We start from the raw sequence: 19,379 nt of genomic DNA on the forward strand, positions 1-19,379 counted from the left end.
CAAGTCCATCTCCAGACGGCAGAAGGGCCGCTGTTTTGTCACACACAACTGCTCTTGCAAGGCAAAACTCCAACTGAATTCCAGCTGAGAGATGTTGGTAGCTCGGGGATTGTAATCTCTCTGTTGGGACATGTTATTTTGTAGTTTTTCAAGATTCTATGTGACACATTTTAAAGCAGACATACAACATTTTAGGAATGAAAAGTCAAGCTCAACTTTCCGCTGACATCAAATATTGCCCCATTTACTGTTGAAGTCTTTCCTGCCTGTTAGTATTCAGCTATTCCAAGTTCGGAAAACCAGTCTTGACGTAAAGGACCCCTTGTGACTTGACTACGCCCAATAATATCTCCATGTGGCATAATATTCGCAATAAATCAAATCCGATGCACCAGTCCAGGTCACTTCTTTAGAGTCTTGTGCAAGTATGTGCAACTTGAGACAAAAACCAAACAGTGAAAAAAGAAAGTGAATACCGGTACCCGAATATCAAAATTGAAAACCAAATACCCAACACGATTATTCGCGTCTCGCCCTCACTTCCAGGCTTCACATTTCCAATGCGTCACTGCTGGTTTGTCTTGTTTTGGAACCATACTCACACCTGCAGCTTTCTCACCTCACGTGGTGTGTCCGTCTATCCAGGAAAAAAAAATCTCCATTCACATCCCACAACAACTTTTCGGTGGTGAATCAATATTTCACAATGTCTCCCCGGGCTTCAGAGGGCCTTCACCAAACAATAGGATCCTGACCTGCATTATTCATCCCTCACTCATTCACTCCTCTCTGACTCGGACACACCGGGGAATTCAACTTCCCCAAACTAAACTTCAGATAGGAAAACCTTTCAAAACATCTGCCCCTCCATCCTCCAATCTCCGTGGTATTTTGGAGTGGCCTTGTACCATCCCTAATAATGTTAAACCACGTTGAATAATGCATCGCTGGTTCATTCCTCACAGTCGGGTCATGACAGAAGCCTCTCGGTTCCACCGAATGTCAATGTGTAACGCAAACCAAATTCAATGGGGATTTACAAATCTATTGTGATTTATTTTCCAGTTGCTGGTCAAAACAAACACCATGGACCAAGTTTGCAAACAAATCCAATTGTATCGGGAATGTGTAAAAATCCATCTCACATCAGTCAGAGATACAGATCTATATTTAGAAGTACTCCAATCATCATAAAATCTAACTTTGGGGATCCAATCAGCGTAACTCAGTTATTACAAAACGGCTGAAATACTGCCAGCAGATTTTTAATGAACTTGACATTAAATGCTTCATGGCTTTTAGTTGGTTTCCACTAATGTCTTTTCATAACGTGTAATTAGGCACGGACTTTAAATAATGTGTGCGTGCAAAGGTTCCTAACAGAGGAGATGAGGATAACAGCCTCAATCAGTGTATTATCTCTGCTGCAGACCATTACCAAAGCTGGCGATCTAATAGCCTCAGAATTAGATGTGGAGCTGATTGCGCATTGATTATAAGTGAATGAGGGCAATGGGATGTCGATCGCAAACATCCAAAAAGACTTTAAAGAGCGTGGGGAGATTTTGTAAATGCAAAGATGTGTCAGGATGTATTTTCCCCATTAACTGTGTTCCGTTAACTTAACCTAATCTTACAATGTTTATTGTAAAAGTAAGGTCCGACCACAATTAAAGCACCTTACGTCTCTCTGGAGGTCTCTTCAGTCAAAGATGGGAGGGCAGGAACAAACAGACCCACATACACATTCACCTCACGAGTGCTGAAATCTTTCCACTGATCACCTTTATGTAAAATAGCACCCTAGGACTTAAGAAGTGGAGAAAGAAAGATGCAATGGAGAAGCCGTTACACTTCTACGCCTGCAGAAGCATCAGCATTTTGTTATTTGTCTCTGTCCTGGCCTCACTGCAAGGCCACTACAGCATGAGCAACACCTGCTGGTGAAAGTTGGACACATGTTGCCATGAGAAATCAAACTCCTCCAGAGCCAAACAAGCACAGGGAGACCGGGAGGAAACACAGAATAGGTCCCTGCTCCCTGAAAGAGAGGTGACGGGACCTCAGCAGGGCTCTCTTTGGACGGCGGTATCGCAGGACTCGAATGCGCCAATCGAAAACCAAGTGGCCAGCTGTGATGATGTGCCAGAGACCAACTACAGAGGGGGCCTTCTCGCTATCGCAGCTCTGCACACAGCCCAGCGGAGGGTTCGACAGGAACCAGCTGGCAACCACGCTCGGAGGCTGATCCGTTAAAAGCCCACTTGGATGCTCAGTTCATCGAGATTTTCAAAAGGGCCCTTTCAGAGACTCCTTCAAAAAAAAATCTGCCTGACAACATTTCTGTAACAGACCAAACAGGGCTAAAAGAAATATTTGTAGAAATGCACCTCCTGCAAACACAGCTGGAGATGGATTAAAAGGGCAATTTAAGGTTCATCAATGAAGACGCTTCTGTTCGTTTACACCACTACACATTTTAAACTGCGCTGATTTAGCAGACTAATTTAAAAGCCCCAAAAGCGGACTCCTCATCTGCAATTTATAATCCAAATGATTTATTCAGCTACTATAATTTATTCAAGTAGATTTATGAATGACTAACAAAGATCCCCCAGTTTCTCTCTCCGACACACCGTGTGAGTCACCAGCCACGCAGATTTGACAGGATATGGGGTGAAATTACAGCCGTCAAGGACGGCAGTGTGATGTCCTTCACATCTGGCTTCAAGTATGCTCTGCATGTGCCCTTATGTTATGCATGGGTGCAACACGCGTGTGTCTAAAAGCAGCTTGTGCTGTGCAGTTTGGGACTTTTCACTGTGAGGCACAACCACTTGCAGACTATCAATACCCTTGTCGGGCCCGTTTCAGCGTTCTGATTGCACCTGGTATATTTAAAACATCTTGAATCACGAGTCTGTAAGCACTGAGGGAGGTTGGTCCGTCTGACGTACAGGAATGTACAGGAATGTTTGCAACACAGCGATCAGAATCAATGGCAAAGAAATCAGTTGCATGACCAGATCAACACGGACAGCAACCGTGAAGCGTGACCTCGTTCGGAATCCAGCGGACTGGAATTAACGAATTGACTGTGAATATGTCAGTATTTTCTTTTTATAGAACAGGCAGATGTGGGTAGTTGATTGGTCAATTACTTTCTATAAGTATGAGCCGCTGAGAGAGGCCGTGTGTGGGTGTTGATGTGCATGTGGACATGTGTACAGCATGCCAGAACGCTCCTGAGGGCAGATCAACCGTGGTTGGGTGGGCAGTGTCCTACTGTCACATGGCCGCACTAGTGACATGCATGAATATACAAACACTGGGGATCGTAAAGCATCTTCTGGGCCCTTGCTGAGGTATAACAACGCATGCACATGCAGAGTTTAGTCATTTTGTTTTGCCATCGTTTTGACATTTGTGTTTTTATGTCATCGCAGTCAACTTGACTCATCTGAACTGATATTTGATTGTTATCAATAGATCTTTGTTCATTTTCATCTATGGCAACACCTCCTTGTTGATTGATACATGAAGATAAACCGGGGGTAAATTCAATTAAGAACCAATACCTAGGTTGAGATGGAACTCATTACCTCCACCAATGAGGTCGTAGGTTGGGTCCCATTTGGTATTTTGCTTTGTTTTATCTATTGTGCTAGCGACAGTAGATCATATTTTCATGACATTTAGTTGAAAGTTAGGAAATGTTGCACTTCAGTGTGCATATGAGGAAATACCCAATGCTAGCTTGTGGTGAATTTAGGAGAAATCCACAGACACAAATAGACAAACACCTGAATAATGCAAAGACAACGCTCTTGCTTGGGGTGTCTTCCCTATTAACGAATCACATGAAAACTCCAAAACCAATAATTAATTTGAACCCTCTAACATGCATTATGGGATGGGCTCAGTGTTAAAGACGGTGTGGGGAAGCCAAATTATTGCTAGATGGTTTGGCTTTTTGGCAATCAGAACATTTCTCATGAACTACACTTAATTGAATAAAAGCAAGCTGCCATATTTCCCACAGTCTTCTATCACTAAGAACAGACCACATTTTGTTTACTGATATGCATGGGTTCCTAACTCCCTCCAGGAGTGGGGCTGAACTATTGTACTGTCAATTACAAGTGTCTCTCTGTGGATGAGTTCATGCATACCTTTTTGAGCATGTGCCTTTTTCTGGCAAATTGTCTTTTTAGCTCAGCCAACTGGATAACGTTACTCCGGGCCAAGTCATTAGCCGCTGAAATAAGGAGGCTTTGTTTTGTTGTCATGGTCCACAAAATTCTATTTAAAATCCAGGCACCCGTCCAGGAACCGACAAAAGGGGACAAAAGGAAATGGAAGAAGCGCACTCAGAGTACAGTATCTTAAACAAAGTGCCTCGGCGCTTTCGTTGATCACAATTAATCAGAACCTCCTTGAGCAGGACATGACATGCTCGTTTCTGAACATCACTGGCACACAGTGCACAGCAAAAGCTTTAATTGGTGCTGTGAGTGATGGACGCTGGAGGGAGGGGCATTTCCTCCGATACATATTCGGGGCGGGAGGAGCAGAAGGGAAGAAGAATGCAACTAATTCAAAAGTCCTGTGCTTTCGGTGTGCTGCCTGTATCTCGTCGTGACATCCATGAAACGATTCTAATTACTTTCCAAAGTTTCCAGACCTGATTAGAACTCTGATAAGCTGCTCGCAGAGGATCGACTGAATTGCCTTTATTCTCATTATTCCCCCCCGAGTTCATCACGAGGATTGAGAGAAAGTGTTCGTACTGCACATCATCTCTATTTCAATTATTAGCTCACTCCCGTCTGCCAGTCTCGTACACTCTCAGTCCGTGAGAGTATAGATGCCCAAATGCTCATCCATTACCTTTACCAGTGTGTCTAATGGTCTGCTAGAAGCTAATTCCACTTCTCTGGGGGTCTGTAAGGTGATTTAATACGCTATCAGGCAGGGCTGAGGAGGATTGAAACCAAAAGCCATGAAATCTTTTTAATCTCCCTCTTTTTATTTCCCTGATTTCCTTTTCCTTTTAACTCTCCTTCCTCAAACCATCACCGAACGTTTATTCTTCTTTGTTATAGACTTACCTGTATTTGTCGCTCCCATAACTAGTTTTGTATAATTCAGTCTTCATCAGTTGTGGTGATATGAAAGGCAAAAAAAATTAGGCCTTGTTCTCAAGCCATGTATCTGCTTCAAAAAGCTATCCAAGGCTCTCGACTGACCTCTAGTGGAATAAATTGGGAAGTTACCCTCAACACATTATCTGAGCTGTAAAATATTCCTGGGATTTTCCTTTTATTTTCAGTACTACACACATTTGATTAAGGACATATGCTCAAGGACTGAAAAAAGATACTCCAGTGAAGTGCCAAAAAATCAACACAGCCTGTGCAGGACCGCCTTGACAGCTACAGGAGGTTCTCAGCTTGCAGTTTCCCTGCAGGACTGTGACATCATTATTCCACGGGAGGCTCTAATAGCAGGAATCTGTTGACTTATGGTCGAAATATTAGCGCGCACCTTTCCTGTTCAGGAGTTAAAAAGGAACAGTCCGAGACTTGTTGACTTGCTTTTGGCCCGAGACCTGCATGTACTTTTCTGCCTCATTTTTATTTTATTTTTTTGGAGATGACTCATCTGACAATCTTGACATTTCCACGTTGCTCGCTAGACCACCGCCTCTATTCTTTGCCCCACTTCCCTCGCAGGCCTGTATTTTTCAGGTGTGCTAAAGGGATTCACGCACTGAGTTTGAAACCGCCTGCCTCACTTTGACATTTCCAGTCCAGTGACTTTTTTTGACAGAGAATGACATCCTACCCTCACACACACACACACACACACACACACACACACACACACACACACACACATCAGGCTTACGTTGCTTTTGTCACCGATCCTATGGAGCTCCCTATCTCCTCGTCTATCTCCTACCTCCTAACTATCAGCAGTATCTATATGTCGCTTTGGTCTCCCCTTGGAGCCAGACGGCCAAAATAATGGAGACAAGACACACATACTGTACAGAAGGGAGTCTTTGAATTCATGAGGTTGTGTTACTCTTTCAGTTGGAGTTGCAAATTGAATTGCAACGAAATATCTCTTCAATTCATAACGTAAACAAAAAGTAGTGTTCCATTCATCTTTCATGGGAGCAAAACCTGATTTGTGTGCGTGTGTGTGTGTGTGTGTGTGTGTGTGTGTGTGTGTAACGGAGTAGGCGAGGGAACTCTGTACACATAAACACTTAACTGGTGACCTTTGGCTTAAAAAGCTTGTAGAGACAAGACTTGTAGAACTCTACATACGCCGCTCCTTTACGAACCATGAAAAGTTCAGCTCCAGGACGATCAACGATGGCCAGATTTGCTCTGCGTCTGTGTCGTGCATGCTGGCTCGTTGACATGGCGTCCTGGCGTTCCTGCACAGGTGTTTTCAATTAGCCTGAGACCTCTTAAGACCTCTTGTCATACGACAACATACTACAACACTTGTAACATAACAAAAGAAAACCTTGTCATAATACTATAGTATATTACCAGCCCTGTGTCCTAAAATTGTATCACAAATAAGATTTAAATGAGTCTACAGAAGTCTGCATTGGGATGAGGTTGTGGATGGATTAGAAAACACCAGGCCTAAACTAAATGAGGTACTTTTGTGCTTTGTATTGTTTGAATATACCTTTTTTTTCAATGTACACATATGTATATATATATATATATATATATATATATATATATATATATATATATATATATATATATATATATATATATATATATTTACGGACGATGTTAACTGAACTGTTAAATCTAACAGTTTAAAACTGTGACTGTTATCAGGGGGAAACACATTCCCATTGGAACGTAATTGAGGGTGCGGTTTAGTTGTATGGGAACGTGACTTTGTTGGATATTACATGCTGTACAATAACAATATAATTTGATGCAGTGTATGCAAGCGTTTCCCCCAAAGCATTGACTTCAACAGCACGTGTAAACTGGATCATATTTAATTCCATTTTAGCATATTGAAGATGACACGCAGTACAAAAGCAATTACCAGACATTACAACTTGGACCCAGTAAATCCCACCGAAAAATATCCACAATAAAACACCATTATACTAAGTTTCTCTTAGTTTCATAGTGAGGTCAACAAGACAAACACGGTCTTGGTTTTGGAGAGACAAAGCTAGGACCATTAGGATTATTCTCTCCTCTTTTTTTACTTCTTGAATACAAATTGTTATACTGTATTTATATATTACAACACTCAACAGAAAACAAAGTAATACAAAAAAAAGAAATTCACAAAATATGAACCTTGAGCAATGCACGGAGAAACAACTTTTAAAAGCAAGACCTGGAGCACGTTTATTTCCTCACAAGGATTTACAGATTTTCACGAAACAAAAGGTGCACATAATCTCGAGCTAATTGTTTTTAAACTGGGCTCAGATGGATCTCCATGGAGACGTGTGGGAAGCAACACCATGCCTGGTCCGTCAATAGATGGCGCCGCGAGCCTGAACACCATCCTTCCACTTCTTGCACTTGTTTGGCTCTCTTCCACTGACAAAGTTGCACGGTAGTGGCCGCGTTACAAAGACAAAGAAGACGTCGGAAATCGACATAATGCTGACGTGGCTTGAAATATTACACCATAACATTGAGAAAATGTGAAATATTTGCCAGCAAATACCCACTTGACTGACATTGGGGAGGATTTGGACTGGTCGGCTGTAGGTGTATTCATTTTATTTTTTCCCCCAAATCTGATTTAGCATCAATACTGGAATTGAAATGAGAAAAATATGTTAGTAAACCTTCTTTTCTTTTATTTATGAGCACCACAATCTTTTTGATTGATTGCTAGAAAATAGCCTCAAACTTTTTTTTTCGACGGCTTCAGGTAGGACATTGAGATATTATAATATATATAATAACATGAGTCAGTCGTGTGAACGTATACTGTTGATATCATCCCACTGTATTGGGTCAGCGATTGCAAAGCTTAGAACAAAAGCATACTTGTAGTGCGAATTCACAGCCGTGTTTACACTGAACTTGGGAAATGTAGTTCCATACTGTAGTTCCTACTTTGTTATGACGTAGGACACATGATACATTCAAATAAGGCTCAATCTGAGGAAACCAAATGGACGGAGTTTGCTATATAAAATCTTGGCAACTTAATAAAACATATGATACATTCTTCACCTCTGGCCTTTCAGAAAGGATTTTGAAAGGCTAGGAATTATTTAGAAGTACTATGTATGCTGACATTCCATACAAACACCTGCAAATGTCACAAGCTTGTGAGTCTTTTGTTTTCCCAAAGTGAATAACTGGAGGAAATGACCACAACTCTACGATAAATATCCTGAAGTAACAGAAGAGACTTTGGCACATTGTTCCCGCCGTGCAGCAGGTGGCAAGAGCACATATTTAGCAAACTTACAGCCAAGTGCTTTATAATTCGGTCTAAGCATTTTTTGCCATACGTGAAATATTAAAGACAATTCAGCAGTCTGATAAACACCAACATTTTGACTGGCAGTTAAAGGGCTGACTTACTTTTAGCAGATTGGCAATTTATATATTTGTACATGTCAATTTACATATATATCATAGTATGTTTGTATATATACATAAAAAATGCAATCTGACGGTAAAGTACTCCAACATTTGATCTTTTTAGACAGGAGTGGCTGAACTGCAATACAGGTATGAACACAGAAACTCTACACTTAGCAGCAATTACTAATGGGTTCATGTTAGTGTGGAAGTTATGAAAGTATAACAAACGAAAGAAACAAATGTTCTCCAAAAAAAATTGTTCTCCATTGAGATATGAAGACTGAAGTCACTGTAAATATAAAATAAGGGGCGTGGCAACACTGAGGAGTTGGGAGAGGCTAGTTTTTTGAGGTATTTCTGGTGGGCATCAAATCAAAAACATAATGGGCAAAAAGAAATACAGAAGCAACATCCATTTTAAACAAGAAATACTAGTGGCTCTTGGATGTAGAAGTCTGTACAAGGCAGCAGCTGCACACGTAAACAACAACGCCGCGGCGCTGGGATGCAGGAGAAGCACGGAGGGTTCATGGAAAGGATGAAATCCGTGGATGGATGAAAGGCGGGCTGAGAGGAAACATGAAATGAAGGCCGGGGGGAGGTGAGGGCTGATGGTCGTTGGAGGGTGTTTGATCATGCCATCATGCCATCAGAGTCTCTGAGATCACACCAGCGTCTCAGGCAGTGTGTCAGAGCTGTCCGAGGACAGCAGCTGCCAGATCTGCCACCGGTCCCTCTGCCAGTCCTGCCACTCCGGGCTCTGCGGCACCATTTGGCTCTCTACCGTCGAGGCCGAGTTACTCTGCGCCGCGCTCAGCCTCCCGTGCTGCGGCGGGGGCGTCGCCGCGAGCTGAGGTGAACTGTGCGAACTGGCCAGCCGGTGGTGGGCGGCGTAAGGGGGCGGGCCGCCGCCGCCGTCGCCGCCGCTCAGCCCGCCTTGAGGTCTGGAGGTCGGGTTCAGTGCGTGTCCGCTCGCTCGATGGAGCCCCCGCGTGCTGTTGAGGTGCGGCGTCGCCGCGGGGTTGGCGTTGAGCTGCAGGCGCGGCAACGGCGGCGGCGGCGGCTCCACGTGGGGGCCGCCGCACACCCTGGTGACCGGCGGGTGGGGCCTGCACTCGCCGGTGCCAGGCGCCGTCTGAGGCCGTTTCAGCATCGCTTGATGCCTGCCGTCGCCATGGAGTCCGTCGAGACCTTCCTGTGAGCTGCGGGAGCTTCCCTCTGACATGTTGCCATGGGAACCTGGAAACGGAGCATCAACTACATCAGCGGATTTAATTATAGTTTGTTGAATAACAAGGGATACACGCGTCACTAGTTTGTGCTTGACATAAAAAAAATAAGTACAAAGAAATGCTCTGATTGACGAACCTTTCGGCGTCTTTACTGTGTCCTCAATGTAGAGATAGAGATAGAGAGAGGATGCACTGCAAGTTTAATTTAACTAGAAACTCTTTGGAATGATTTGGGCTGAATAGAATACATCTCCTGCAAGATTTTTCATATCATTTCAACACTGTCAGGTCTTTATTCAGACAGTGTGGAATCAGATGCCATAAAAATAGTTTAGTCGAGACAAAATGGAAAAAGTCCATTTTTATTCCAAAACATTCCCCCGTCACTGGGGAATACGTCGCGGTTCAGAAGCTAAACGAAGCTCAAAGTCCCAGTGAAACGGAAGTTAAATAACCAGCGCAGCGGGTGTCGGGCACTCGCTGCTGTGGCTCTTCAACCGCGATAAAAGTCGGTTTACCTGTGTGTGCGTGGTCCTTGAGGGTTGGTTTCAGCGTGGTGTGCCACGTCCCCCAAATGTTGGCGTGCTCCTCTGATATAGCATCTGACGGAAGAAAAAAAAAAAAGAAAAGAGAGGTCAAATTCCTCCTGGCACGGTAAGCAGAAAAAAATGCAAGATCAGATATGAAGAATCCGACCCTTCACCTTTGCTGCCCCAGGTGTCGCCCCCGGGTTCCCCGCCCCAGCCGGCCACCTGCCCCACCAGAGTGTACTGTTCCGGGACGCAGAACAGCGGCTCGCTGCCGGGGCTCCCCGGCTCCCCTCTCCGCTCACTCATGATCGGGGAGTTGTTGTCGTAAGGGGACACCTCGCCGCTGGACACCTTGTTGGAGTCGCTGGAGGAACGGCGCTCGCTCAGGGAGAAAGACTCCTCCGACTGCAACAGGTCGGGACTCCTGCGGTCGATTACGGAAAGCGTGAGAGGCAAGCGGCAATGCGAACGGATGGCTCATGTGTTCAATGTGTGTGTGGAACTCACTGTGAGGCTTTTCTTCTCAGAAGGTAGTCGACCACATCTGGATCCGTCTCCAACAGATTCATCAAAACCTCGTTCTGAAGGTCAGGAGGCACCTAAAAAGACGTGAACTATTAGCAAAACAACGCCTGTTTTAGATCATACCTACACGGTTAAGCTGCTTAAGACAACTTAACAATTACCACACAGTGTTTTTTTTTCATAAATTGCATCAGCCTGTACTTGATTTCGAGTAAATAAAACGCCACCTGTTCCACGAACTAATATGCAAATCCAACCTCATCGAAAAACAAATCTCTTTTGCCAGGGCACGTCTTAATCCGATCCCCAGGTAATAACCATCATTTTCTGCTTGTTAAACACGTGGATTATGATGAGGACCACGGCCCCAAGCACGCACTGTCAAATGCTGTGAAAAGAAGTTACGAAACAACTTTCAGATGCCATTCACAGAACCCGAGCTGCCTACAAATCTGTTTTTACTCACCAAGACCGAGCAAGTCGGTTCCAATTCACTATAAGCGATTAATAGCTCTCCATTGGGCTTACTGCAGGAATGTGAGCCTCGGTTGAACGGCAGCGTCAGACTGCAAAACATCACGGTTTCAGATCTGGAAACGAGAAAACTGGTACCTCTTCGAGCCTGAAAGAATCCCGCATCGTAACGGAAAGTTCTTGATTTTATTGCCGGCGAACTGGCGGTGGCTTACTTTCATCTGACATTCACTCGCAAGAATTCAGGTACGTCTTTGGACCAAAAACCCACCTCATACAGCTGTCATCTTGCACTCTATTTAGTATTTTCTCACTTCCTTTATTGACTCCGTTGCTGTGCCTTCTTTCTGTCCGCTAAACTGTTTTCATTACCTAAGACACAAGCGTTGTTGCTAAGGGTTCCGTGTGTGTGTGTGTGTGTGTGTGTGTGTGTGTATGTGCGTAAGAATGCCCAGAGACTGACCATGAAGAGGGTCTGGAAGCTGGCGATCATCCTCTGCAGCACGGCGATGACGGCCGTGCTCTCCTCGGCTCTGGCCGAGCTCTGGACGCTGAACTCCTTGTCCGAGCTCTTCTGCTTGTGGAGCAGGTTGGGGCCGAAGATGGTGGCCAGGTTCAGAGAGGTCATCTTGTTCCCTGTGATCTGCCGTCGGACGGACAAAGAAACAAACAGTCCGTGATGCTAGATCAGGTGCTTTCTGCAAATGGCAATACAGAAATGAAATGACATCACACCGCCCTCTGAGACGTTCCCTTTCCTCCCTCCTGACTCTTCTTCTCTCCCTTTCCTCCTCCAGCCTCCATCCATCCGTTCATGTTCATTCCCTCACCTCGCCCTCCAACATTCTGTCTCTCTTGGCACATCCCTCCCATCTCTCTCTTTTTTTCTTTGTCACTTTGAGCAGAAGATGGATACAGAGTGGCACATTGGGGTTTGGTAACACTACAAGTGATGGAGCGTATGACAGCTGAGTCTGATTGTACCAGGGTTGGGTGATGGTGTACATCCTGTGACGCAATTGGCACCGAAAGTTACAAGCCCTTCAAAGCTTGAAACAACTTTTTTTTTTTTTACTCCCAGCCCCGAGGGGAGAGACGGGAGCCACAAGGGGCCAAAAGTACGCTCCGACTTCCTGTCACGATCTCAGATACAGAGGAGTCATGGAGTCGTGAAGGGGAATAAACACACACACACACACACACACACACACATCGATGTTTGAGTCCGTTCTCATACACACAGAGTTGCAAACCCCCCCAAAAGACACACTACCAACTGTGCACAAACACACTTCTCCCTCACACTTGAACAACACACACACAAAGTGGTAAGATTGACACACACATGGTGGGGGAATTAACGACGAATAAAGTGTGGGAGTCACATGCCATGATGTCACTTCCTGTGTCCTGTCCTCCGTGTGTCTACTATCACAGGTTCAAAACCAACATATTTAATTTCTGACTCCAGCCATCATCCGACGCTGACTGGAACTGATTCCTATCACTTCTTTGGTAATTTACGCTCAATGAGGTTGAGACAGAAGGCGAGCAAAGCCCCAGTAAGCTGTCCGTAAGCCGTTTGCATATTCACTCTTGCTAAAAAAATAAATACCCTGGCGCTCACCTCCTGTCTGTGTTTATCCTGCCGGTCGTGGGCGTGGTCAGTAACGGTGGACAGAAACTCCAGGAGGCGGTGGAGAGTATCGCTGTTGCATGCTGGGAGCAGGTAGACGAGTAGCTGAGTGACATTCTGCTGCTCATCTGGATCCAACACTGCAGACGCATATTCGGACAAAAAATAGTGAGAACAGAGGAACGGAAGGGAGGAAGAAAACAAAAGGAGAAGAGGGGGAATACAAAATGAAAAAAGGGAGGATGACGCTCACATGTGGTGTTGATGAAGGCCGTGTAGAGCTCCTTGGTGAGCAGCGGGTCCGGCATGTCCCTGAGGAACTCCTTCAGCAGAGCGGCCACGTCGTGAACGCTGTACTCCTCGTCCAGCTGGACGTCGATGCCGCGGTCGAACTCCTCGCGCAGCTGCAGCCGGGTAATAAAGAAAAGAGAGGAAGAAGGAGATTCAGAAACAATCCTCCAAACACAACAATGCGCATTGTATTCTGGGTAGCGCACACACACACACACACACACGCACCAACTTCCTGTTGGTCCTCCAAGTGACCTGGTAGACTCAAACTAGTTGAACCAGCATGCATTGTAATCTTAGATCTGACTTTTGGATGACTTCCAGGGAATTCGTGGCGGCCATGATGATGGATATATAAGGATCGTCTGCTCAGCACTTTTATAGCTGCTTTCACAATATGCTGAGGCTGGCGGCTAACGCATACGTGTTGACATTTTGATTGTATCAACACAGACGGTAGAGACTTGTTACAGACAAGTAATGTACAGATGAATATAAACCGGTGTGTAGTGGTCCATCTAACCATAATTAACATATTTGTATCACTATATTTATTGGAGTCTATTCCGACTGTAAATGTTTACCGTTCAAAAAAGAAAAGATGTCAAAGGTCATTTGATCTGCTTAATTATCTTCTATCTTTGTGTCCTCTTTGAAATGTCTGGCCACAAAACTGCATTTGAAAATGTCAGTAGGCACAATCTATTTCTAAATAATTAAATTACGATCTAATGAATCAAGTGACACATCTGAAGGTTAAAGACGTGTACTTTTTTAATGAATGAAAAAGTGTGTACCAACGATGCTGCCCACACCGATTGACCCGTTGGGCTTCACCCTGGTTTACGTTCACTCAAGGGATTCGAGGGTGAGAGATAGAGAAAGGTCCAGAACTTAATGCAAACATATGCACATGAAGCGGGTATATCGTCCCTCTCCATCACCAAAACACTGAATGACCTCACCTGTCGGACTCTCTTCTTGGAGCTTCCCACTCTAAAGATCCCCACAGTCTGCAAACCTGAGTGGAAAAAGGGGGACAACAACCTCAAAACCTGCCGTAGTCGTAACGGAAGATGATATATGTTGGCGTCCGCAGGAAGAAGTAGGCGCTCACCGTATTTCTCGATGTGCTGACAGCAGCTGTCGACCACCCGGGGCACCTGACGGTAGATGGGGTTGAGGCTCAGCCTTTTGTCCCGGTGCTTCTCCTTTTTATTTGGCGTTTCGGCCGGCAGAGAGAGCTGCAGGGCCTCCAGCAGGCGGGACTGGTTGTCGTCCAGGTCCGTGATGGAGTCCACAGACATGGCTCCCTGGAAGTCAATCGTTCATTCAGACGGGTTCGACGGAGAGAAAACCCTCAGGCATGTGGCTCACACTGGGGTTGACTATGTTGTGTGTTATTCTCACCCTCCTGCGTGCTCGGGGTGCCGCCTCGGGCGTGTTGGGCGACGTTGACTCATTGGCCGTCTCCGATGTGGAACTCAAAGAGGAGTTACTGCTGGATAACTCCTTATTGGATGGCCGCTTGGTGGCAAACTGCAAGACAGATGATCCAAGAGTTAGATTTGTGTCTTATTCTATATAGTTTAAGATATTTGTCCTTAAATATTCATGAAACAAACGTGAATATGGAACCCAGGGAGAGGAAGATGAACTGATGGACCTGTAAAATGGACGAGACGAGGTCGGAGGAGTCCTTGTGCTCCTCGCGCTGCGGAGGGTCCTGACGATAGCTGTCCTGACGCTGCCTGTGTGTTCTGTCGTTAGCGATGACCTGGGAGAGCACTATACTGAAGGCTTGGGGTATGCATTCTGGGAAAAGAAAAAGAAGAAGAAGAAGAAAATAAAGGCAGGAAAGAAAAGGGGATGAGGAAAAAAGAGAAGAAATTAAACTGCATTAGTTCGCTGCGAGCAGAAGGAAAAAATAAAGCTCTATTAGAAACGTCCAAAAATAGCTCTTAGAACTTAGCAACATGGACATCAAACACACATCCAACTAAACACATTACTTCTGTCGGAGCTCGACTTTTACATGCGATAAAAGCATCACAACACAAGTTCACCATGTCAGTTAAAACCTGTAGAGCACTACTACAGCACATCTGTTTTCCAAAATAAGACATCACAGAGGGAAAGTTGGAAAGCGTGACCATGACAGACCACTAATTCTAGTGCCTTTAACCAAAATAACACAACCCCGATCACTCGCTCCCACAAGCAGCAACGCCAATGCGCTCCGTTTTTAGAAGCACACGTATGCAAATCATATTCCTTTGGTCCATTTCCTCTCCTTTTTTTTTTTGCATGACGAGAGGCAGAATGACGTTTGTTTTGGCACGGAGTTTGCAACAGACGTGTTCTCAATTGAGTTTAAACAAACATATGGTGAAGCAAAGCCATTGTAATTAACTTGGGACTGGGTGTAAATGTGTTTTGTTCTTCTGAGGGACGCTAGCGTTTCGAAGATATGCTTTCGGAGAAGAACGGTGTCCTGCTGGGCCATCGCCGGCCACATATATTCGATTATACAGACTCCCGGGAGCTGAGAAAAAACAGTCCAGCTGTTCAGTAGATGTGTGCCCGCATGTGTGTGCATACGTGTGTGTGTGTGTGTTTGGAGGAAAACACAGGGAAAGAAAGCGAGATGCATTCCACAACCACAAGTGGAGGGCTGTGTTCATGAACAACATGACCACTAACGCTGTGACACAACGAATTTGCTCTGCAGCCTCAAAGCGTTAACAGGGCTTATGTAACCCCCACACACACACACACACACACACACACACACACACACACACATACACAATCTGGATCCCATAACGTACAGTACTTTTCCAGCGTAATGCAGAGCTCTTCACGGTGCATCCACTGCCAGACCACATGTCAGATTTTCATAAATCTACAATGTCCAGGCCTACAGCGGCAGTGTTGGTTTGTACTCTTTTTTTATTTTTTATTTTAAGAAGTCGTTCTTATTCATGTCCACACAGTGGGTTTGGATGTGTTGTAAAACCATGCAGAAAGTCAGGAAAGTATAAATAACTTGACGTTAGTTTACCACACAGGGCAATCCAAGAAGTGCCAAGAAGTATTTTAGAGAGCAGCGTGTAAATCTTAACGTTGACTGACAATTGATAGAGGAATAAAAGAAAGTCCCCAAAAGCTGATTATATATTAAATCTTATTTGCAAATACAGTTTGAGTGAGGTCTGGTCACAACAGCTTATATTACTGAGGCTGCATCAAAGGAGCCAGCATGCTTCTCTCTCTGTGTGCCTCTTGCAGAGGAAAGGCTTATAGCCTGCTTCAAAGTGAAATGCAGGGCTTTGTATTCAGAGACCATGAGAGAATTTTAAACTTAGAATCCATTTTTTTTTTTCGTGCAGGTTAGACCACGTCTACATCCGAGCCATCTGCTCCGGAGGGGTAGAGTCACCGACACCCGGACTCAGAGATCTCCCCACCCGACAGAAATGTGGGCCTGGGAATAAGTAATAAGTTTGCCTTTCGGCATTATCGCAAACTGGAGAAATATAATCACAGTTTCGGCTTCAGTTGCCGTGTACAATACAATGCAATGGCTCCGATTGGCCAATGCATGTACAGACAACACAGCTGTGACGTCCTGCAGCAGCAGCCTCGGCATCTTTCCCAATATAAACACAGACAGCTGTTTTCTCGTATACTTATTGGAGAAGTACATAGTGTCCAAAGTTGACCGTGAAAAAAAGCATCCAATTGTAATAACGCGCTGACGTTTCCACATGCATTTGTTGCTGGGATCAGCAGCAATTCATTTTGCCTCCCGCTCCTCTTTGACTGAGATTCTCTTGCTGCCAAATATGCTTTGCTTAGTGCAGCAGAGTGGCTGCTCCTCAGAGCCAGTCCCCTTACAAGGAGTCCCTCCACTTAGGCTAAATATAAACTGTCAAAGCCCAGTAAACAGAAAGCGTGTTTTTATAACCTCGCTGTTCACCTGCCCGAGGGGGCGGAGCCCACCGCCGTCTGATGGAGAGAGGGAAAAACCCTGTGAACCGGCAAAGCGTTAAAAGAACTTGGCGTACCTTTGTCTTTACTCTTCTCTTTCGCCAGCGAGTCCAACTTCCTCCTCAGCGACTTTTTCCTCTTCTGTCCATCTGTGCCGGAAAAAAAACAAGAAAGTAAATCATCTGAAACAAATGGCTTCCATATCTGCTGCATCTTATCACGCTTATTATATCTAATAAGCTTATGCCGGGAATGCAGACATAAATTAGCCACGGTGGGGGGGCTGTCTATGAACTGGAATCCATTGAACTGAAATGGCAGACAGGTTCAGGCGCGCTATTAGCAGCAGGAAAAATCTATTAAATCACTCATATTGTTTATCTACGCCGGCTAATACGTGTGAGGACTTTCCTCCTTGACAAAATAATTCACCGCGATGCCATACACATGTTTAAATGTGTGTGTGTGTGTGTGTGTGTGTGTGTGTGTGTGTGTGTGTGAGCGTGAATGCTTCACATCCGTGCTCTGAAAGGAGGGAAGCCGCTTGTCAGCCGTCGGCATGATGAATGGCTCCTGAACTCGCTGATTGATGACCAGGGAAAGTCTGGAAACCGTGGCACATGCAACTTTAAAGTCTCCGAGTGCAGGATGTCAGCTTCTAATGCCGTCCTTGTTGTTGGGTCTCAAACCAACTCTTTTACACATCAGAGCATCGTGAACCCGTGGGGAGAGCCTTCGCTTTGGTCTCCCGGTTTAGCAACCTCGGTTTGAACCCCCAGATGTTCCTTTCAGCTGTATCGAATGAGTCACTTGCGGCGTCCAGGAAATTTCATCCGACCCCAACAGCACGCGCGGTGGCAGCTCTCCGTTTCGTTACGTCAGGGAGCAGCTTCGGTTTCCCCGTGTGTCCCACCCAATCTGAACAAGTTCAACAAGGCCGATCTTTGATAGTCAATGTATTGCCACCACGGTGATGTACGAGAAACGTTCGTGCAGTTTTAAGACTCTCAGCCCGGAGTCAGAGGCACACGGGGAGAAATCGTAGGGTGTTTGAAGGAGAACTGGGTGGGAAACGGTGAGGAAAGGGGGGGGGGGGGGGGGGGGGGGGAGAAAGAAAGCAGATGTTGTGATGGAGAGTGAAGGCAGCGCGAGAGAGACGGGAGAAGCAGAGATAGGAAATGGTTTGGATTTTTGACAGATGGCTCCCAAAGCCGTACGGAAATCCCCCGAACCTCCAAACCTTCCCAGTCTAACTCCCATACCGGTTGTGCAACCGGACTGATCTGCTTCTTTGCCGTGACCGGTGAGCCCGTCCTCCCATCCGTCTTTGTCTCTCTTTTTTTTGGGGGGGGGGGGTGGTTCTATCAATCTGCTTCTCCTTCTCGAAGAAACACTAGAAACATGACCCCCTGGCACTGGGATGAATATGAGAAACAGCAGGGCCGAAGAAAAGAAAAAAGCCCACATTAGCGGCGCTGAAGTAGCACACGCACAAGAAACTCTTACACACGAGTTGAAATATTTCCCGAGCTCGCACATGGGGGCTGTTAGGGTCTCTGGAATTCATAAGCAACGCAGACAAGTACGCATTAAATCATGGTAGGGAGAAGTTTAACCTTCAGCAGGAATGCAAGGCCCTGGTTAATCCACTGTACTGCTGCTGCGGCGGCCACTCCGCTCATATACAGTGCGGGGGGAATAATGCTGCACACGTGCACAATGTGCATCCGCGTGCACGGACTCTTGAGTTCTGGTTTATTACAACTTTGGGTCTCTTTTCTGTCGATTTATGAGAACATTGCTTTGAACCCAGAGGTCTGTAAAACACAGATGAATGACTATAATAAAGTATCGTGGGGGAAGAAACAAGTGTTGGTTGTAAAAGTCTTTGGTTTTCAAAATTATTGGATCCAAACCTGAGGGTCAGGACCCCCCAAGGGGTCGGAGAGAGACCTGGAGGGTCATGAGATGGACAGGAATGTACAGGATGTTTATTTCTTGACTTTCAGCGACTAATCTGACTAATTGGACAACTGTACCTCCTCCGCCTTAACAAAAAACAAATATATATAAATAAAAAATA

At 45.3% G+C, this 19,379-nt stretch overlaps 1 protein-coding gene across 1 annotated transcript in view; it reads right to left on the reverse strand.

Annotated features, from left to right (window-relative positions):
• Window positions 1-9,279: 9,279 nt before the first annotated feature.
• The window catches only part of LOC306752774 (rho GTPase-activating protein 6-like), a gene marked incomplete at both ends in the record, with an annotated part of 50,736 nt that continues 40,636 nt past the window's right edge, over window positions 9,280-19,379 (reverse strand). Inside the window, 12 exons of the mRNA XM_079236579.1 lie at window positions 9,280-9,854; window positions 10,366-10,449; window positions 10,551-10,801; window positions 10,885-10,976; window positions 11,840-12,019; window positions 13,004-13,152; window positions 13,266-13,416; window positions 14,269-14,324; window positions 14,421-14,616; window positions 14,714-14,842; window positions 14,970-15,118; window positions 17,374-17,445. Coding sequence (XP_079092705.1) covers window positions 9,280-9,854; window positions 10,366-10,449; window positions 10,551-10,801; window positions 10,885-10,976; window positions 11,840-12,019; window positions 13,004-13,152; window positions 13,266-13,416; window positions 14,269-14,324; window positions 14,421-14,616; window positions 14,714-14,842; window positions 14,970-15,118; window positions 17,374-17,445 — 2,084 coding nt within the window. The remainder of the gene's footprint in view (window positions 9,855-10,365; window positions 10,450-10,550; window positions 10,802-10,884; window positions 10,977-11,839; window positions 12,020-13,003; window positions 13,153-13,265; window positions 13,417-14,268; window positions 14,325-14,420; window positions 14,617-14,713; window positions 14,843-14,969; window positions 15,119-17,373; window positions 17,446-19,379) is intronic.

The sequence above is a fragment of the Taurulus bubalis genome (assembly GCF_910589615.1).
Source record: "Taurulus bubalis genome assembly, chromosome: 21".
Classification (NCBI taxonomy): domain Eukaryota; kingdom Metazoa; phylum Chordata; class Actinopteri; order Perciformes; family Cottidae; genus Taurulus; species Taurulus bubalis.